The sequence below is a fragment of the Cebidichthys violaceus genome, unplaced genomic scaffold (assembly GCF_023349555.1).
Source record: "Cebidichthys violaceus isolate CVI_PGR_0920_01 unplaced genomic scaffold, fCebVio1.0.p SCAF_8, whole genome shotgun sequence".
NCBI classification, from domain to species: domain Eukaryota; kingdom Metazoa; phylum Chordata; class Actinopteri; order Perciformes; family Stichaeidae; genus Cebidichthys; species Cebidichthys violaceus.
The window spans coordinates 11,536,462-11,559,120 of NW_027176964.1; the positions used below are offsets into that span (position 1 = coordinate 11,536,462).

Genomic DNA, 22,659 nt, shown 5'->3' on the forward strand with positions numbered 1-22,659 from the left:
CAAGATTCATAGACGGGGTATGCGGAAAGGCTCAGCCTTGGACAGCAGGCCAAGGCATGGCCTTTCTCAAAGTCTATTAGGCTTTAGATGCAGTAGACATCTGAGATCCAGGCCTGCAGACTTTAAGGACTGAGGATTGATGGTTGTTTCACGATTCTACCTTGGTATTCATACAGCGTTCTGAGCAAGAGTATTTGTTTTAAAAGTTAGATTTCGGTCTAAAAATCTTTTTAGAGGCCATATTTTTTTCTCACTGCCAAAACAGACCTTCCCTATAGCAGGCAGAGTGATGTTGTGTCTAGAATATGAAAAATATTCTGACACAGTTCATGACTAAACTATAAAATATTCGGTCTTTGCTCCCTCAAGAAAACACATAATTTAGGAGATACAATGATTCTTCTTGAGTCCAGTAATTCAATTAGTAAACATTACAAACATTCCCTAGTTGAAGCTTCTCAAATGAGAGGATGAATACTGTAAAACACTGAGGTCAAGAGGCCAAATTGTCCCACAGTGCATCAATCTCACAAAACAAATGTTGACCACCCACCACAAAAAGTCTAACATTCTCTCTTTCCACATTTTCTACATAAATTGAACTGTTAATATATATTTATATATGCAGATGGAGATACATTAGGCAGGCATTTCGCAGCAACACTTTTTCACTTTAATTTAAATTCAATTAAACATAAAAGATAAAACTGTAACATGCTTTTCAAATATATACAAATTTTTAAGATACAGGTTAATACAGTAGTGCATTTAAATAAGCTATTATGAATGAAAATGATGGTTACAAATTACTTTGATATTCCTGATTTGAGTCCATGCATCTGTAGGCTCACATATTTTAAATAGATCAAGAGCCACCCTTAATCTTGTCTTTTATTCCGACCATTCTTAATTAATGTGGGACTGCAAGCAGCTATGAGTCCATACATTCTCGCTCTCTCTCTCTCTCTCTCTCTCTCTCTCGCCGTCGTCCTCGTCCTCAACGCTACGGTGCAGTATGTAGAGTCGACGCATCACCATAGACCAGGAGTCACTAATAGGCGGACCACAGTCTGGATCCGGACCCAGACGCCGTTGTATCCGGACCCTGGACCTAAAACCGATAGATAATTGAGAATTATTACATTTTGACGGAGCACCTATATTTTAATCGGCGCAGCTTTTCTAGCCTTTATGGCACTTGGTCAGTGGGCCAGGAAACAAACCGACCAATTACATGCGTTGTACATCACATCACATGATGCAGCTCAGTCAATCAAATATGGGTATTCTGACACGTTTCCTAACTCAAGTGAGATGTACACAGACGAGGCTGAGACGAGAAAAGGGAACAAAAGGCAGGTGAATAATTACGTGAGTCAGAGAAGTTGTTTCACATGACGTTCTCCTAAAAGAGAAAAGTGGTCAGAGAGACCAGAGTCCTTAACCAAGAATGAACAGACTCTTATAGGTTAATTCTTCCCACGGACAGTTTAAAACCAGTGTGTCTCATATGTTCAGAGACCGTGACGATTATTAAGAGGAAATGGTGCATAGTTATGAAATCATTTCACCTCAGGTTGATAGCAGACCACCTAAAGGAGTCACTCAGAGAGAACCAGGACATTCTGATATAGCATTTCAAAATTAAAGCCCTTCACAATCTCATGCATTATCTAACTTCAAATCACATTCATGAGAAAATGTGTCTAATTTTAGAGGAAATGGTGCATAGTTACAAAATCATTTCACCTCAGGTTGATAGCAGACCTGATATATCTGAAATCTCTTAACTATGCACCATTTCCTCTAAAATCCCATCTGAAATTAGACAAATTGTCTCATGAATGTGATTTGAAGTTAGCTCATGCATGCGATTTTGAAGGGCTTTTATTTTGAAATGCTACATCAGAACGTCCTGGTTCTCTCTGAGTGAAACCTTGAGGTTGTCTGCTATCAACCTGATGTGAAATGATATCGTAACTGTGCACCATTTCCTCTAAAATCCCATCTGAAGTTAGACAAATTGTCTCATGAATGTGATTTGACGTTAGCTCATGCATGCAATTTTGAAGGGCTTTTATTTTTAAATGCTATATCAGAATGTCCTGGTTCCCTCTGAGTGAAACCCTGAGGTGGTCTGCTATCAACCTGAGGTGAAATGATATCGTAACTATGCACCATTTCCTCTAAAATCGAATCTGAAGTTAGACAAATTGTCTCATGAATGTGATTTGAAGTTAGTTCATGCATGTGATTTTGAAGGGCTTTAATTTTGAAATGCTCCATCAGAATTCAGAATTTCCTAATTAATGTGGGAGTACAAGCAGCTATGAGTCCATACGTGCTCTCTCTCTCTCTCTCTCTCTCTCTCTCTCTCTCTCTCTCTCTCTCTCTCTCTCTCGCCGTCGTCCTCGTCCTCAACGCTACGGTGCAGTATGTAGAGTCGACGCATCACCATAGACCAGGAGTCACTAATAGGCGGACCACAGTCTGGATCCGGACCCAGACGCCGTTGTATCCGGACCCTGGACCTAAAACCAATAGATAATTGAAAATTATTACATTTTGACGGAGTGCCTATATTTTAATCGGCGCAGCTTTTCTAGCCTTTACGGCACTTGGTCAGTGGGCCAGGAAACAAACCGACCAATTACATGCATTGTACATCACATCACATGATGCAGCTCAGTCAATCAAATATGGGTATTCTGACACGTTTCCTAACTCAAGTGAGATGTACACAGACGAGGCTGAGACGAGAAAAGGGAACGAAGGGCAGGTGAATAATTACGTGAGTCAGAGAAGTTGTTTCACATGACGTTCTCCTAAAAGAGAAAAGTGGTCAGAGAGACCAGAGTCCTGAACCAAGAATGAACAGACTCTTATAGGTTAATTCTTCCCACGGACAGTTTAAAACCAGTGTGTCTCATATGTTCAGAGACCGTGATGATTATTAAGAGGAAATGGTGCATAGTTATGAAATCATTTCACCTCAGGTTGATAGCAGACCACCTCAAGGAGTCACTCAGAGAGAACCAGGACATTCTGATATAGCATTTCAAAATTAAAGCCCTTCAAAATCTCATGCATTATCTAACTTCAAATCACATTCATGAGACAATGTGTCTAATTTCAGATTAGATTTTAGAGGAAATGGTGCATAGTTACAAAATCTTTATTTGATTTAACAGTTGTTGACTACACAGAGACGTTACTACTATAGACTTCTTGAATGAATATATATATATATATATATATATATATATATATATATATATATATATATATATATATATATATATATATATATGGCACTAAATAGTGCAAGTTAGATATAATTGTAATTTTCCGGACCTTTGCATGAGGAGATTTTCTCAATCTGGACCTTTTGGAATTTTAATTGAATACCCCTGCTCTAAAGCTTCAAGATAACATCTGGGGCTATTCCTTATTTTGGTTTGGAGAAGAGATCACCAATATGGTGAATTTGTTAGCAAACACTTGTTTATTTACACATCCAGCAGTTATGGAATAACATTCTGATTTATTTGGAGTTGTGTTTTTTTTCCCATCTGGCAAATATAATTCTAATATTCAATCTCTTTTTTGAGGGACAGATCTGTCTCTTTTTCTGCTGAATGCTCCACTTTGTTCACCAGCTAGTCGCTAACTGAGTCTGTCTGCTGTTTGGTGCTGAGCAGGTGGAGCACTTTAGGTTTTTTTGTGGATTTTCATTGAAAACAACTTCCTGCTGGGACCAAAAGCGAGACAAATCTGAGAGTTCAAATATATTTATTGACCAGACTGCTTAACAATGAGCTGGAACTTTAGATTAAGGTGATATTCTCTGTAGGTTCATCACAAAGAGTGGCCTCTTATATAAAAATATGAATTATAGCCGCTGCACGATTATTTTACATGTTGGGGGCAGCGTCCTCAGTGGCCCTGATTTGGGGGTTTTCTCTGGGAAAATGATATTGGAATTTATCACTATTTCCACACATAATACACTCTAAACTCACAAGTAATTGATAATCAAAACAATCCTTGCAGCACTAGTCTGTACTATTATGAAATTATATAATAATAATAATAATGGCACAGGGTGCCAAGAAAATAATTATAAATTTTGCATGATGCTCTCAACAAGTAACACAGGCCTTTGGCACTTACCTCACCCATCTATCTAACCTTCAAGGGGATTATTGACTCTTTACAATCTCCCCTCTCATTTGCCATTATAACACAATAACTCTTAACTGCAATAGGCTGCAGACACAGATGGTGAGTGACAAAGTGGTCAGGACGGTTAACAGTTTGCACGTGTCGTCCTCCATCTGTCACCATAGCTCTCTCATCAGTATTGCACACAATTAAAGAGACAGAAAGTGAGCGATGTTTTTGTGATGCGGATGGATTGTACTAGTTGTCAGAGGGGAAGCGGCGTCCTCTGATAGTAGGCAGGAGCTTGTGTGAGCAGAGTGGTGAAAATCTCAGACAAGATTTAAACAAACAGAGACACAGACGCTGGCTGGCCTGGCTGGGCCGGGCCGCCCTGACAGAATAAGGCCATGAGAGATCACACACTGCCATCTCCAGATCAGTCTGAGAAGTATTTCCACAACTTCCACAACCATTTGGGATTCTTCTATCAGACTCAGTGAATGCATAAATAATTTCCCAGAGTCAGGGGCAATGAAATGCTGTCGTCAATTCTTTTTTATTTCATCTTGAAATGTGGGACATTCAGCGGTCAATGCACATCTCTTAGAGTTCGCTAATTGAGCCGTGAGGTTGTGTGAAAAAGGGAAGAAGAATCTATTGTATTGCAATTATTATCTCAGCTCTGCCACTCCAACGTTCCAGTCTCCTTGGCTAATTATTCTTCTTACATACTGTACTTTGACAACCATGTAGCAGTGAGAAAAACTGTCCAAACTCTTTATTTGTAAAACATCTGTACAATAGTTTTGATGATATAAATCTTGATATAGCATACATTTGGGTAGGTAGTATCCAGACTGGTGTAAGCTGCCTGAAAATATATTTCTTCACAATAAAAAAGAGCCTAGTATAAAATAAATTAACATTGTCATAGAAATATACCTTTTATCTTTCTATTGGTGGTTGTTGAGTAGTAGTTCGCTTTATCCTCCTCATATTATTTTCCGCTACCTCACATTAAAAAGCAAAAGCATGAATTCTCAGAGAGGTTTGACTGCCACTCCTCCATGCTTCTGTGCTTGCGTGACATACAGCCGCAGGTCGACTCTTGTGGGGAGTTTTCCCTTTGGAAATATCCCCACCTTCAGGCCGTGCTCGGTTTCCACCGGCTGACAGCTTGTCTCAGTGGCATCAGCTCCTGCTGGAAACATCATGACAAAAGAGGGGGGGGGGATATAATTTAGATTCTGAACTCAGCGCCTCAGCGAGCTCAGACTGAAATATGTACAAACTGTGCTTCTTCTCAAGGCTTTTCATCATTCATTGATGGAGCCATAGAAACTGTGTTAACCTCTATTGTACTGAAAGTGAAGGTGTGTGTGTGTGTGTGTGTGTGTGTGTGTGTGTGTGTGTGTGTGTGTGTGTGTGAGAGAGTCCTTGTGAGTCATGATGCCTCGCTTGTGGAGGAGCACTGTAAACCAGATTGCATGAAGTGTTGCTGTGGCAATATCTGTTTGCGTGTGTGTTTGTGTACTTATGTCTTTGTGAAGACCAATGTAGTTTTAGACATTGAGGGTGAGGGCATTATGGGAAGTTAGGGCATGTATGCCAGTGCTTGTCTTTGCAAGTGAGTCTCGGGCCTACTTCTAATCACGGATTAACCCAGAAGACTGCCCTGGGGCTCAAATGAGCTGTGCTTCATTATTGACTACCCCATTCTATCGAAAGGCAATTGATTGTGCAGCAACAGAAACACAAAGCATATCCCCGCAGCATGTAAATACAAAGTACAAATTAGTGAAAACAGAGTATACAAGTTGAAACAGTTAAAAAAATAAATTGAAATGTTATAACATGTTGCCTTTGGGTATCCATCAAGCACAGACCTGAGAACAGACTACACATGCCTGTGACATTAATCCCAGAGCTGCAGTACTCCTATGCAGGAATAATACCTGGCCTCAAGACTGCTGTGTACCAATTAGTATGTGCTAATTTGATTTAACGCACGTTTATTTAAGGAATGTGCACCATTAAAACACAATATAAAGTTTTTAAATTTAGATTTTAACCCGTGATCATTTCAGTCTCTGTTTTGGGGCCCCAGAGGATCCGGGTCTGTTTTGTAATCCAGCCTTGGTTCTAACATAGAAATCCAAATTTGGAATCATCTTATAAATCCTGTCTTTTCTATTGTCATACAAGTAACTAACCCAGCCTTGTGTTAAAATGTTTCCTTTGGAAGTATCCAAGGACACCACTTTAGCTAATGCTGATCCTATAATCAATAGAAACAATAATGAGCTGTTTGGGTATTAAGACTAAGATTAGGGAGTGTGTGTGTGTGTGTGTGTGTGTGTGTGTGTGTGTGTGTGTGTGTGTGTGTGTGTGTGTGTGTGTGTGTGTGGGGCTTGGTTACGTACCACAAAATCTGTTGTGCTCGCAATTTTAACACTGAACCTGTTTTGGGTGATTAATTCAGATGATTCAGGCCTTTAAAATGTCAAATGCATCGGTGCTTTGAAAGGATTGTGAAAGTGAAAAGAAAGAGCTGTGTTGAACAGAAAAGCTACATTACACTTACAACTAATAAAACTCCCGTCTCATTTTATAAATGAAAGCTGAAGTACATGCACTTTTCCGACACGTTTCTCTGGCAGTCAGCCTCGACCTGAAGCTTGTAGCGTGGCTCTCCCTGCAGCATAATGTGAGGAGCTGCTTTACTCGTGCAGCGGCGCTTATGTTTATATGGACGTCACAAATATACCAAGTTTGCCTCACTCCGTTCTGGCATGTGGCCAGGGGGTTTTATGATTAAAACCAGATTGTGCTTGCCCAACTCGGAAAGGCCAGAAAAACAGATTGCAGTTCCGCATACTCTGCACAAGAGGGAAGTACAGAAACATCCACCGTCTCTGCAGCATCTGTAAAGGTGGACTTTTTGAAGGGACTGTATGTACCTTTTTTCCCCATGTGCTGGAATCTTTTTTTTTCACTTGTTATTAAATCTGTTCCTGGTTCACAGCCATTAAGGAAACATCTGATTGTGACACAAGAAGAAGGCTTAAGTTTCTCTTCTGCAACCCGTATAACAGTAAATCAGTCAATACTGAGTCAGAGCGATGATCATCCGGTAAATATAATGACGCTTCTTTTGTGTCACATGATTGGAGTCAAGCGGCTGTGGAGGTCTTCTGCCAACTCTGTTCCCTCGAAGTGATGACTAAGTTACACTGCAAAAAAAAGTCTGTTTCAAGATTGTATCTTGCTTTTTTGCTGTTAGATTCAAGTAATTAAAGTGAGAAAGATTGTCAAAAATCAAAGACTTTTTAAGCTGCTTAAATAAATCTCACCTTCATTTTGAGTTCTGTTTTAAGATGTTTAATAACCAATGTCTAATCTTGTTTCGCGAGATCAGAGATCCCTCAAATCTATTCAAAAAAAGTTTAATTTTATTTCAGCAAGTGACATTTTCTCAACCTGCTGGCTGATTTTTCCCACACGTGTCACCAATCTGAAGTGTAAATACTCATTTCACTTGCCAAGACGGACACATTTTGCAGTGTAGTGAAGACTGGGAAATCATGTGACATCAACAAAAGCAGACACATTACACCCCCTCCGCCGCCCACACACAGACATCACACATACACACACACACACACACACACACACACACACACAGACATCACACACACAGACATCAAACACGCACATAAACCCTTTTTTGTAACTGGGAGGAACGCTGCAATTAATTTACTGACTTTGAAAACTACGCTGCCAGTAAACACGGCAAACGTCATCAGCTGAGAGCGCTAATGGAAACATCAACAGTGTAAAACAAGAGGGAGAAATCTGAACTTACCATGAGTTGTTCCCCTGCCTGGTCCCACTCTGACCTCCACTCGCTGCAGCAGGGTCTCATGTTTCAGGCCCCCATGGCACTGGGGCAGACCACCCCCCCCCTCCCTCACACCATGCTGGTGCTCTGGCAGCCTCTCGCAGGGTAGGCAGGGGTCCTCACAGGCTTGGGAGGCGGGTACGGGCCCTTCCCACAGCTCCCGTTTTGAGGGTAAAGAGGAGGCTTCTGAGTTCTTGAACTGGAGGTGCTGTTACCAATAATGACCTTGGGGTCCAGGCTCTGTGGGTGGGGCTCAGGACGAGTTTGGCCAACGTGGTTGGAGTCTCTGAGGGGATAGAGGTGAGGCGGGTGGCCGTTTACGCCTGTCCTTTTGTGGTTGATGTCCTTAGTGATGCTGGGGGGGGTGAAGCGGCTGGTTTTGACGACGGATGCCATGTGAACAGGGGAGGGAGAGTTAGTTCTTAATATGATGCGGTCTTCGTCGATGTGTTGCGGCGGGGCCACCCGAGGGTCACCTGGATAAGTTGAGCCGTGAAAGTTACCGGACGCCCCCTGAGTGATGCAGGGCGTCTCCTCGATGAGGTCAATTCTGGCTGTGAGACGATCAATCTGCTGGACCACCTGAATGACAATAAAGAGACTCTGTACTTGTCCAGACTGCAGTGGTGGAAAGAAGCAAAGTACCTGTACTCAGGTACAGTAAAACTAGTGGTTCTAAACTTTTTTGGGCTCGTAACCCTTCACAAAATAAAGTGTCTAATTCAGGCCCCTTGTTATATTTCAGATGAGTTATTCTCAGTTCAGTCAAGGAGACGTTTCCCCTCTGAACTGTTGGGATGGTTTCATGTAATAGAAGAGGTAAGTCTTTCCAATATTTGAATATAGATCTGTGTCGTCGCATTTAGTTTTATTCCTCTTTCTTCTTCCATTAATCATCTCACAACCCCTCAGAGTTATCTTGTGACCCTTAAGAGGGGCCCTGACCCCTTCATTGGAAACCGCTGGACTAAACTATCTAGCTGTAAATAACAGCTACAACAGAAATATTCAGATTTATGCATTGATACATCACTATTAACAATCTAATGATATCATAGATGATTATATGTCAGTGACGCGCCATTTCTTTCATTTTTTTTACTTTTGTGTTGTTTTTTTTCTCAGTAAAGGATCTGAATACTTCTTCCAACACTGCCAACGTGTATTTTTCCAGTTTATTTTGATGTCCTTTTGTTTCCAGCTGTTTCTATTCACAATCTTGGAGGCATTTTACTTGTAATGTGGTTTCAGTACAATGCCAGGTCTTGCACAGACGCATTCAGCTGTGAATCAAAGCTATTTTACAGCTGCATGTAAAATGGATACTGTAAGAGCAAGGCACAATTTAGTAACAGTCTCAAGCCAGGCTTTTTAATGTGCTGGCCGGAACGCTGCCAATTTCTGCAGCGTTCTGAAAAAGGTCAATGCAAATCGTTCTCAATCACAGCTTCTCGGTAAGAGATGATAAACGAGTCACAAACATGCAGTTAGCATGCTCACACAAACACACATGCCGACATGTTCACATGAACATGGACACACAGATACACGTGTGTCAAACTGATCTGCACTTTTGTCTAAATCTAATCTTTTTAAATATATATCCAGGGGAGCATGGATAAAAGGCTGAGACATCTGCATCTACACGCAGACCTTCATCTTTAGACGCCTGATGTAAAGAATAAACATCTATAATAATAGACCCTCCTACCTCTTTCATCTCCACGTGAACTTGCTTCAAACCCCCCAACACATCCTCCAGATCTGTCACCACTTGTCTGATTTTATCCCTCACCGAATCCTGCCTCCTCTTCTGCTTCGCCACATCCGAACCCTGGCACTGATGGTCCCCGTTGGTTGTCAATTCTGAGGGCTCTAGACTGGTGATGCCAGAGGGTGGGACGCCGGGCCCCTTCTGTCTTCTTTGGTTCAAGTGTTTTTGTGGGACTTCAGTGGGGAAGAAACCTTTGTGAGAGCCACCGCGTCCATTACAGCCCTCCTCTGATCCACCCTTCAGTCTGCCCCGGTCCTGATGGCTATCTCTTTCCTCCCCTCCCTCAAAGAACACAGGCCTCGGTCCACAGTGGCCATTTGGCGTGTGTAAATGATCCAGATGGGGATTGTGTGGCTCCAAATGATAATCTTCTTCCTCCTCTTCCACTGAGACATACCTGACAGTCCTCCGGTGCCTGTACCCCTGACCTTTGACCTGAAGATGGGGGAGAGGATGTGGTATCCCGGCGTTAAAGGGTTGTGCCCTGGTGTCGCTGCGAACCACACAGCCACACTGTTCTCTGACAGACGGGTAGTGTCTCACCCCAGGCTCCGGCGGGTGGCTCCACTGGGCAGGGTTCAACTCCCGGGGGCAAACTTGGCTCAAGTCGTCTGACTGGCTGTAAGGGCCCGGCCCTGCAAACACAGGCCTCCTCTGTGGGCTGCGATGACCGCTTCTCTCAGCTCTGTCCGCTACGAAAGCTCTCCCTCCTACGTCTTTAACCCGAGGAGCCTGCGTGTCTCTCCTGCAGTCCAGAGATGGGTGGTCTGTCTGTCTGGCTGATGCTGGTTGGTATCCCAGCCCACCGTGATGGCCGTACGCTGGCTGCTCATAGTGGACACAGTGCTGGCAGGAGCAGGGGGCGGGGGTGTTGATGTGCTGAAGAAATCGGTGGTGTCCCGTTGTTTGTGAGCCTTCTGTGTACATGTCCAAAGAAGTCCAGAGGCTTGTGTGGAAAACGCCTTAGAAAACAATTGGTTTCCTCCCCTCTCTGCTCTCTCTAGCCCAGTCATTCACTCGCTCTGTTTTCCTCATCTGAGTCTTCCCACAAGAAAACTTTTCTTCAGCTCTTTTTTTTTTTTCTTCCTCTCTACCCAAGACTTCTCCCTCCCCTTCCTTCCTGTCTGTTGTTTCCCTTCTTCTTCTCTCCTGTAGTTGTTAATCTCTGCACTCGTTCTTTTCTTTCCCTAAAACCTTCTCCTACTTCTCCTAACTTTTTCTCTACTTCTTCCTCACCCTGTAGCCCTCTCTCCTACACGGGGCCCCTCTCCACCTCCCTTCCTCTCTGTCTCTCTTTCTACCTCTCCCGCCTCGTTGTTCTGTCTCATTTGCTGCTGCAGGCTCTCTCTCTCTCTCTCTCTATTTCTCTCTCTCTCTCTCTCGCTGTGACTGTGTATTTCCCGTTTCCTCCCCTCCCCTCTCCCGCTCTCCTCTCTTTCTCCACCTCTTACTCCGTCTCCAGCCTCTGGTATATTCGCTCACATAGTCGGTTGTACCTGAATTCATGAAATCCTTCTTTTCCCCTCCACATAAAATCCAGCCGCCCCGCGAGGCTCCTCCGGTAAAGGATTTCTGTCTCTCAGAGAGTGCGTGAAAGAGCCCCAGCTCCGGTGCTGAGCTCATTAGCCCAACTAAAGCCTTTGCACTCTGCAATTAAACGCTGCCTGGGATTCCTCAGCCGGAGACTGAAGGAGGAGGTGAGGGGAGGGAGGGGAGAAGTACTCGGGGAGGTGGGGTTTCAAACATACACAGACGAGGGAGTAGATAGCACTCTGAGTGAAGAAGACAGAGCCACTGCCTTTGTACTAGTGAACATTTTTTCACTATTCTTCTGTATCTGCTTTTTTTCTACCTCCTTCCCCTCTTTGTCCTTTGTCGCTGCTGTCATTTCCACTCTATCATTGTCTCGGTTAAAGTGGCTTCACCTCAACAGTTGAGCAAAACTTAACTCTGCTGAGGCAAGCACAGATATTTTAGTTGAACTATAAAGAAAATCACGCACCCTTCTTCCTCTCAAGTCCATACAATGGTGTTTACATGCCACTTAAACGGCTCACTGCCAGACAAATCAAACCACGTGTTCAAGTCATGTAAAACTCTTCATCCTTTTCATTATAAATCAATCTCTGCTCACTATAGATAACTATAATGTCAGGATAAACACAGGAACAAAAAAGAAAAGCAGGATGAGCAATCAAGAACTCTCTCAAAAATAGCATAACGCGCCTCTGTTGTGGCTCTAAATCAGCAGCGACGGAGGACAGCTAGGCATTTATTTTCAAAGAGGACGACTGTAGCTTTTTTTTAAAAACAATGGGTTGGAAAAAGAAAAAAGAAACTACTGAGAATAACAGCAGAGGAGGATGAAGGGGATTCATCCATCCCGGCAAGAGGATGAGCAGTCCGGTCCCAGCTGTGGGGAAAGATTGTTATAGATAAAACACAGCTGTGACTTTACATATATACGTGTGTGTGTGTGTGTGTGTGTGTGTGTGTGTGTGTGTGTGTGTGTGTGTGTGTGTGTGTGTGTGTGTGTGTGTGTGTGTGTGTATACATGTATATACATGTATATAATAAAAACACGTTTTTGGCCATAACCCAAGATATCATATGCTAATTATGACAATTTGACAGTCTGACAGGATAAAATGATGAAGTGATGAAGTTATGGACAGATATGGATGTTAACTCTTACATGACTGGTTGGCCGAGGCATACGACCATAAGTCGGTAATTCCAGTTTGAATAAATGTCTGTTAAGTCACTATCTATCTCAGAAGGAGCTAAAACAATAGTGATAGAGCCTATGGCCCACTAAAGTATTGGATATTTGTATATTTGCAGTATTACAAACAACAAACGACATTCCTTGGAAAAAAAAATGCGGTATTACAGTTTTTTCTCCATTTTATCCACACAAAAAATGTAATTATGCAGACAGTTCTGAAAACCTGAAGCTCATCAACAAAATTACTCTAGACTGCTAAAGTCTAAGCACAATTCCATTGTTTTCACTCAAAAAATAGAAATTCAACATCAGCCAGGACTGAAATCCTGCCTTTTGGCAATCCTTAAGATTTCAGTTGTGGTTGATTTAGAATTTCTATTTGAGTGAAAACAAAGGAATTAAGTTCAGAGTTTAGCCGTCTGGAGTCTTGGCTGCATCCGAAATTCCATACTAATGTGTTACTAAAGTAACGTAAAGTATTGCAAATATATAAATATTGCAATACTTTCATCAGTGGACTGAATCACCAATGTGTTACCTCCTCTGGTAATAGTGACTTAACATGACTAAACAAGCAAAGTCGCAATATTTCCACCTGAGTAGGAAATTTTATATTTTACACTGCTGAATATAAGCACTTCCCTCCAACTCTATCTATCTTATACATATGCATACACAGTCCAGAGAGAAAGACAAAAAGACGCTAAAGTCGATAAGAGGAGACAGCAACACCTCAACCTGTCGTCTTAATCTCAGTGTTTCACAGTAGGGGTTCCTCAGGCGGATCCTTGTATCCGAGCTACAAAAGGAATATCAAAAGTTGTAGCTGTCATACTGCCAGCACCGTTACCTATAGGCGGGTGTAGTATGTGTGCGTGTGTGTGTTGCCTCAGAAAGTTCCTAGCTTCGGCAGCTCTTACATCACTCTCTTTTGTGTTGGCCTGCCCACCTCCCGCTTGGCTGCACGACTGGAGGGCAACCACAAAGTAGAGAGTGGGAGCCACACTTCGCCACTCTGCACTCTGCTGTCCTCACGAGGGTCAAGATGACCTAATTAGCACATATGGATACCTCAAAAACAACCTATAACGAGAGCTCAATATGGTGTCAGATGGCGTATGCCCTAATTACCCTCCTGTAGAAGGGCCCAGAAATTCACTGATGCAGACTTGAGTGTCCCACATCACACAGTATGCAAATTGTTAGTAATGCATTAGTTTGCAAGAGATACTGTACATTATATGATTAATGTTTTGTCTGTGATATCACCATACTGTATAGGCTAAAGATAGCACTAAAGATATTACAGCGCAAACATGCCCATAAAGTTTTCTGCTGAGTGCAATTTGCCCTTTTTTTCTGCATCTGTTTGCAATTATCCATGTGGAAAAGTATAAATGTGATTCAGGTCATTGCATTGTGAGGTGTGAAAGTCAGCCTGAGCCAAAAGACATACCGAGTCGATTCAAGTCGGGCTTGGGCCATATAGACCAAGCTCGGGTCGAACTCTGGCTCGTTTTACTTCTTTCCTTTCATTATGCACCTCTGCACCACAAAGCACACGTAAGGGGGTGGGTGAAATTATACTTAATTAAAGAGGTAAATATAAATTACATTCTTTTATTTTAAGAACTTTTTTATACATTTTAAACTTTTTTTTTAGTTTATTATATACCTGTATTATATTATTTATTTATTTTAACAGTCATTGCATTTCAAAATAGATGAGTTTGAGCGTACACCCCTTATGCGCTTCAGTTACCACCAACTCCATAAATATGTGAATAATTGAGGCTTATTTGCATAGAAAGAGTCAGATTTTCGCTAAATGTATCCGTTTTACCTCATTTTAATTACGTGCAAATAGCACTGGAGCACGGAGATGCTATTTTCATGGCAGCGCAGTTATGCGTGCATTTAACCCTTTAGGGTGTTTTGAGATTTGCACAATTTTGTCTCATTTGCACAGGTTTAACGGCCGCAAAAGCCATGCAATCCTTTTGTGAATTCGCCCCTGAATGTATAAAATATAAGGGGCATCTTCCTGACACTGCAGTACTCGTCTGCTTCTCTTCATCTACATGTTGTCCTTAACTACTTCTACAATTTTAATAAAGAAAATCAATGACAGAAATTGCTTTTACATGTTATTTATCAAAGACAAGAAAAAAGTTATCCCTAATACTTTGTACATTCAGTGCAAACTGGGTGCTTTAATGAGGATGAACAGTTTCTGTATCTGTAGAGGTCAATCTAATTTCATTCCCAAATGATCTCCTATTGTGAGTAAATTGTTGCATGTCCTGAAGAACCGCCATCTCTGAGAAATAGAAAGTTAAATTTCCATCTAGCCTTGGAATGAGATTATATAATTTCTATCCATGGTGTATTTAAAGTATCAAAAACTGGCCAAAAATCACAGAAATTAAGCCAATTTCCCCATCAGTAGCATCGTAAAAGTGTCCAAAAACTGTTGAGGCAAGATTGGATACCCTGAGACAAGAGGAAATAGCCTGAAAAACTGTAGTCAGATGTGATTTCTCCATCACAGCATAGTGACTAGTGACAGTGTCGAGCCTATTTTACAGAAGACCACGTTAGATCACACCCAGTGAGGTCATATCTCATATCAGCACTCCGTATGTCAGTGCATGTCCTGCTTTTAGGGAACACAATGGTCACATTGTTACAAGGAGGCGTATAAAACAATTCCCATTTCTGAGTCAGGAAACGTAATTGCATCATGGTGCCACAAAAAACGCTGCGTCATGCAATTTATAAGATAAGTTGTTCTTTGAGTTTTTGTAGGAGAACAAAATGGTTTTAATGTGACGTTGGAAGCTGAGAGACACAGTGTGTTCTCGCTTTAAAGGACACTATAATAGACCACGGAGCAAATCACTACTTTTTTTCCTTCATTCTTTGTGCATTTTGGAAAATTACTGTCTCAAGAAAAAATCTGTTGCTTTTAGACCTTGATACTATTCAGTGGTCAGTCACAATCTGCACACAAAGTGTTAAAGACCTCAGGGTGCTGTAGCTAATTTGTCTTTATGGGGAGTATCAAGGGCACCACACGGGAGTGAGCTGTTTTAAAAAGGCCTGAAATCCAAATGACAATGGCAAAAAGCACTAATGGACGGGATAATGACAGGAAGAGTGAGTGGGGAGAAGCACAGCTGCTGAGATGTCTTGCAGAGAGCTGTTGCCATGGCCGACAGTAAGAAAATGGGAAGGAAATGATTCATTTTGCCCTGGTGGCATGAGATTGAACTTTCCTCGGGGACTAAAGAAAAAGAGCTTGCGTACACCTGGTTTGGCTCTTGAATGGTGACAAGGGGGAAGCCGAGATAGATAGGGGGGAGTTTTATCAGCTCTGGACTGACAGCACAAAAGGACATGCTACAGCGAAAGCAAGGTCATGTTTGTAGTTAAGACGAATGAAGATTAATATATGGCAATTCTAAGACCAGATCCATGTGAGCTGAAGAGAAGACAACGTCAAGACCAAAGCAGTGCAAATCTCATCCTCCACAAGAGCAAAGCGAAGCGTTATGGAGTCTTTCCAAACATAAGATTAAAAATACAGGAATTTCTTGAGGTTGAGCAGCGATGGAGGTCAATCTGGAAGGTTTTGCACGAAACATTTATGTTTTAATAAATCAATGGTTATAGGTTTGATTACTGTACATAAGTGTAAAAACTAAAGTGTTTAGGGCTGAGGAGGACATTTAGCCACATTAGCGGCTCTCTGAGGCTTTACACAGCTGTGCTTTTAGCTAAATGCTAACATCAGCATGCTAATATGCTCACAATGACATTGTTAAATGGTTAAGTATAATGTTTACCATGTTCACCTGCTTAGTTTATTGTATCAGCATGCTAACATTTGTTATTTAGCACTAAACACAGTACAGCAGTTTTGCAGGTATTTGGACAAAAACCAAAAGAATTGGACAAGTTACAAGTTTTACCAGATGATGGCGCCAGTTGTGAAATTAAGGGATCACCACAGTTATTACAATTCATTGTGAGGAGAACATATATATGTGTGTGCCAAATGTCATGCCAATCTATCAAATAGTCGTTGATATATTTCAGTCTGGACCAAAAGAACAACACATCCGCTCGCAAGTTAAAATGCTGTTTGACAGATACTAGTCCCACTAAAGTGTTTTCAAGTCCAGACTAAAACACTACAACCCCGCCAGAGGCTACCAAATGACAAAAACATTCTGGCTCTTTTTGTTGTATCTAGGAAGTAAACAGTGTGGCACCATGAACACATCAGTCTGGGGCATGAAAACCTGGCCTGCCATCGTCTGAAAGTTCAGGACACTGATTCTACAACAGGAACAGAAAGTCAGACTTCTTTTCACTCTAATCTAACCAGTAGCAGTAACGTGCACTGACCCAGATAAACCCACATCACATTGTTCATTAAGCAGCTAACGCCAAGGCATTTGGTCATTAGTCCAGGGCAGAAGATGTCAAATGACCACTGCCAAAGTCCATTAAATGTAGGACATTTTTGCAACGGTGAAAGAAGTATTCACATCCTTTATTTAAGATGAAGTTAAAATCAAATTGGGGGGGGGGGGGGGGGGGTGTCCCACAGTGGTCGTGAACGTACTTGCTAGTATTAGCTTTGATTTCCGGATTATCTGGCGTTAGCAATGTGTTTTAGCGTAGACTGTATACAAAGATGGACAGGAGTCTTTGGTATGGATGAAGTAGTCATAGTTCACTCATAATTCCACTGTGCCTTCATGCTACACTGGTTCATCTGGCGCCAGCATTGTGCTTTCCTATGCTGTGACAAGAGTCAGTGGATGAAACATGAAGTTGTTTAATTTTACTCATTTAGCGGCTGGCTAGTTAGCTAGCTAGCTAGCTTGCTAATTCCACTTTCATGCTACCCTGGTTACAGAAATTCAGCACACATGGGAGAAGTTTGCCTCTGCCAAAAATCCTTTGGTTAAGGCAACAGACCTTCTTGGTTAGGTAGGAAAAGATCATTGTTTGCATTAAAATAAAGCCTTTCTGGCAGAAAGCTCTGAAGGCAAACTTCCCCTGTGAGCAAAGTGAGCTAAACAGCCGAGGTGTACCAGCCAATCACAGCACAGTAAGGATGTTTCTTTATTTTAAAGATCCAGATATTTAAAACTGATCACATAACATTTCGGGAATTAGAGGCTCTGTTCATTGAAGTCAGTAAACCTACTTATTCAGAATTGATTAACTCGTTCTCAAATGGAGGCAAGATATAATTACTGCAAAGATCCTTGCTGTATTACATAGTCAGCAGAAAGCATTCATTCAATTCTTGTTTCGCCTCCTGCAATTTTAACATTTGCTTTCATTGATAGGGAGAAAGCGATGGTCCAAACCAGCAATTTTTTCCATTCCCCTGACCTTTAAGTTCACGGCTGTCCATTTGTTCAGAGCAATCTCTCATGTTTACCCACAAACAACAGCTGAATCATTCATTCTCTGTCCCATACAACACAAACGGTGAAGCATCCAGCCTTTAGATTTTCGCATTTGAGATGAATAGCGGTGCATATAAATCGGTGCACTGAGGGAGAAATCAAAGCCATGCTCGACCTGACAGATACAGATATCTACAGATATCTACAGTACTGGTTCATTTTTGTTATGATGCTGTGAAAAATTCTCCAAGGTAACCAATTAACATCCAAATCATCATTTGCTTCCCACTACTTCACATTTGCTTCAAACAATGACTTTAAACCAGCCTCAAACAAAAACTTGCTCTGAATAAATAGTGCTGCTCTTTTGTGGATGTTTCAAGTAGCTCTCGGTGTCTTTCCTCATGTAGATATGGAAACGTGCAGCAGATGGCAAAGAAAAACAATCCCCTGATGTACTGTGGAAAGGCTTGAGAGCAACAGTTTCTTGCTGTCGAGACCATTACGTGGTTCACATCTAATCTGATCAAGGATCAGATAGATGGAGGAGAATTTGCAAACGTGTCCTCATGTAGCCTTATCGTGAGAAGAGCTACTGGTGGTCAGTGGAGGTGTTTCTATGCCTCGTGAACATCCATTAAAGAAAGATGGGCAGTCATGCAAGACCTTGGTTGAACCACCTCCAGAAACGGCCAAGCCTGCAGTGTGGTTTAACACACTGTGCTGACACAATGTTCAATCTTGGCTCAAGCTATGCGACCTCTCTTATTTTCCTAAGTGGCAGTGTCTTATTTAGTGCCGCAGCTCTCATATAGCACCGTCTGTGAGAGTTAGTGAGAGAGTCTTTTTCTCTCCTCTAAATTATTATCAAAGCTGTAGCGAGGACCATCTGAGGCAATGTGCACTGGAGCTGTTATTTATCAAACTTTAGTTGAGTCTTTAGAGCATTCTTATCACTAAAACAGACAGCTCTTTGTTCAAAGTAAAAAAATAAGACATTTATCTTAACTTACAGTGTAGTTCTCATGTGATCACATTATCATTCAATACATTATTATGTATTTAGAAGCAGAAATAGGCAAGAATATACCCACAACTGGCCCATTGTATAAAACAATCCTTACATTTTCCTAATGATGCCTAGTTATTCTGCAGATTAAATCAAATTTAAAAAACTTTGTGACATCTTACTTCATATACAACTGGCTGAAATAGAAATACATAAAACTAAAGTAGGGAGGTAACTGATAAAAAAACGAATCTTTTTTTATCAGTTTGTTGGAAATGATCCTGTGTCACAATACACAAAGAGTGACCAAAATAATATGCCATGTCTTGGAGACATGTTGAAACGTACTTGCATCTACTTTTTTCCACTCTGAAGAAAACAGAGACTGTTCAAAGAGCATGACAGTGTGATTTTGTGCCATCTGAGTGCATCATTTCACTGCCATCCACACCACAACAACAGTAAAACCACACCAGGTTGCCTGAAAAATAATTATAATCCTCTGTTTTTCTGCCATTGTCCACCAACAGCTGCCCTCATTGAGAACAATGCGTTCCATAAAACAGCTTTTGGATGATGAACATCACATCCACTGAACACTTTGGATGAAAACCCCAGCTTGCAGTTTTAGAAGCCGTTGTTTCCAGAGACATTTTGGTGGGCATCAACATTGTTATAGGGATTTCTCAGGATTTTCCTTTGCAGTACATTTCTTATAGATATTTAGAAATAAAATATCTCACAATGTGTAGAGTAAATTGTGTGTTCTGGCTACTAAAAGTGACTCGCATGCATTAAAAGCACGACTGGCTATGTCAACAAAGCAAGGAAGCGCTTGAATTTTAACAAACACAGAAGGAGAGTGACTTCACTCTCTGTCAGGTAGACGCTAATCGATGTTTATAAAGCAAGAAGTTGCTGCTAGGTTAATGCTTTGAATTTTGAATTTAGCACCTTTAAAGTATAAATATTCAGTACTTAAATCGGTGTTCTGTTGCTGTATACTATTCTGCTAATGCATGAAGGAAATGGAGGTCAGGTGTGGAAGTGGTACTCACAGATGCAAAACATTCAAATAAATTGCAAATGGTGGTGAGAACAGCTCCAGAGAGATCTCAGAAAACAAAAATCCAACATTCAATAAACATAACCAAAAAACATTTTGCTTTTATCTGTAATGCATCATATCCTGTTTGTATAAAGTACATACAATTGTTTGTATGCTAACTGTATAAACAGTATACCGTAAAGATTAGTATATAGAAGACACTGCAAACAATGATACAGTATACAAAATGTAGTATGGAATTTAGAGCTTCTGCAATTAATTGATTTAGTTTAGACACTAAATTGATTGGGAACTATTTTGATAAATAATTATTAATTTGAGTCATTTTTGAAGCATGAGAAGTTCCAGCTTCTCAATTCCGAAAATTTTCAAAAATCATTTTATTTATTTTATTATCTTGGATATTTCTCACAGTTCTCTGATGTTTTATAAAACCAAACACCTAATCAATTATTAGATGATTGTTAGTTGCAACCTTAATGGAGTTTGGACGCAGCTATGTAACCCAGTATGTAGAAGGATATTATTGTTCTCACAGGAAACTTACTATTAGTTTAACAAAACTTAAATTCAAGAGTGATTAAAAAAACAACATCTGAACAGATCATTTCTGGATGATTATTTATACACCTTTAAATTAAAATTCTTAAAACGTAATAGAATTAGCTCTTTGCGTTTCCTGTGTGATACCACTTGTACCACAGAGGCGGGGGGAGTCAGCGGTGCAGCCGACCTGACAGCTCGGTATGCACCAGTGTTGCCGACTCCCACAAACCACTGTGAGGGTCAAAGGCCGCCCGGCCATTTTCACAAATGCTGTTCTCCTTTTCTGTAAGCAATAGATATCTACAGACCCTGCTGAGAGTCCAGGATATCAGGGTGAATGTGTTGCACATTCTGCAGCTGCTCTCGAGCTAAACGATCTTGCTGGCAAGCAGGCACGAAATTGATTGAAATGATCTCTTGCACATATATGAAATAGATTAAAGTTCTCATTGTGATCAATAGGTGGCACTCCTGATCCTTGACAGTTTTGAAAGGTCATCTGTTCACAGGAATGAATTATTGCTGCAATAATTAGCTAATTTCCTTCTTTATTTTTATTTGCATGTTTCAGTGCAACATCTCACCAGATTGAGATGTTGCAATCTGGTGTATTCTAAATTATTACCCTTAACTTTGATCGAACTTAGAATTGCTCAGCTTTTTCATGGATGTTATTCCAAATAATTCTGCTGAGTGAAAGAACCTTTACTGCTACAAAAACTCTGCCCATCTCTGTCCTTCATTCTCATTCTTGGCTGCTAAACTCTTATTCAGGCATTTATCACCTACATATTTGATTAATGCAACAGCACCCTCTACAGCAACCTCTCTCTCTCTCTCGCTCTCTCTCTCTCTCCTTTTCTCTCTCTCTCTCTCTCTCTCCTTTTCTCTCTCTCTCTCTCTCTCTCTCTCTCTCTCTCTCTCTCCTTTTCTCTCTCTCTCTCTCCCTCCAAAAAATGCCTGTTGGCTTTGCATGCAGGAAGGGATGCAGATCAATCCACTTCCTCTGCATAAAGAGCTGTTCATCATGCGGCTCCTTCCCATCTCTGTGGCCTTTTTAACTATCTTACACTCTCCCTCTAGAGCTGATGCCAAATGACCTGAAACTCACTGCAAGGACAGAAAACATTCAAGTCTCTCATTATCCACTTCCATTCAAACTATTAAGAGTCACCTTTTCAGTGAAGCACGGATCATTTTGCTCTCACAGGCCATGGTGATTTGTCTAGACACTTTTTGTGAATGTCAAATTACGTAAAAATGACCAAAGAAAAATGTATTTGATGGAACTAATACTGAAACTTTTAAATTGAATTGCTGTAAATATTCCCCACTATAGCTGTAGGCCTATTTGGTTGCAATTTTCTATCAGATAGATTGATAGACGGATAAACAGATGGATGGATAGACGGAGATAAGAGTGAGTTTTTCTAAGTACAGCTGAGGCTGATGGGAATGTCATTAGTTTTGCAAGTATTTTGTCATAAAAAAAGTAATGGATGAATTATAATGTTGGCACGAGTTAAAGTTAAGGGATCACCAATGATATTACAATTCATCCTTAGGAGAATATGAATGTTTGTAGTAAATTTCATGGCAATCCATTCAATAGTTGTTGAGACAATGTGACCCTCGTGGTGGCACAAGAGGAACCGAGAATTTCATCATCTTGGGAACTTGACGACAGACAGACAATAAATAAAAGTTTGTGTCCAGAAGAATTTTTATTTACTTATTTATACATTCAGACATCAGTGCCACATAATAATACTTTGAGAGTGAAGGGGCTTGTTGGACATCGGAGCAGTCAAAAGCAGTTTACCTTCAAACTCTTCCAGCCGTAGCCGCACATAATGGACAGTCAGGCCTCTTGGAGCCAGCTAGCCCATTAGCCTCAGCTAATGCATCCAGAACTCCCCGCCATGCACTGCCCATCACTCCAGACCGGGTCTGATTTCATCTCTTTGTGCTTGCGGCAACTATCGCTGCAAAATAATCACCCCTGAGAAACTATTGCTGAGAAAATGTGTTTTTTC

At 41.1% G+C, this 22,659-nt stretch overlaps 1 protein-coding gene across 5 annotated transcripts; it reads right to left on the reverse strand.

The window, feature by feature from the left end:
* Positions 1-650: 650 nt before the first annotated feature.
* LOC137892435 (uncharacterized) lies at positions 651-11,565 on the reverse strand. Of its 5 annotated transcripts, none has more exons than XM_068737545.1 (4): positions 9,777-11,565; positions 8,030-8,647; positions 5,107-5,365; positions 651-2,531 (listed from the first exon to the last, which is right to left on the reverse strand). In XM_068737545.1, exons 1-2 carry the CDS (start codon positions 10,764-10,766, stop codon positions 8,135-8,137), a joined length of 1,503 nt encoding a protein of 500 aa, XP_068593646.1. In that variant the 5' UTR covers positions 10,767-11,565; the 3' UTR covers positions 651-2,531; positions 5,107-5,365; positions 8,030-8,134. The 5 variants fall into 5 exon arrangements, with proteins under 5 accessions (XP_068593646.1, XP_068593650.1, XP_068593649.1 ...); XM_068737548.1 differs by lacking the exon at positions 651-2,531 and adding an exon at positions 7,125-7,397 and having other exon boundaries at positions 4,702-5,362; XM_068737549.1 differs by lacking the exon at positions 5,107-5,365.
* Between the last annotated feature and the right edge of the window lie 11,094 nt (positions 11,566-22,659).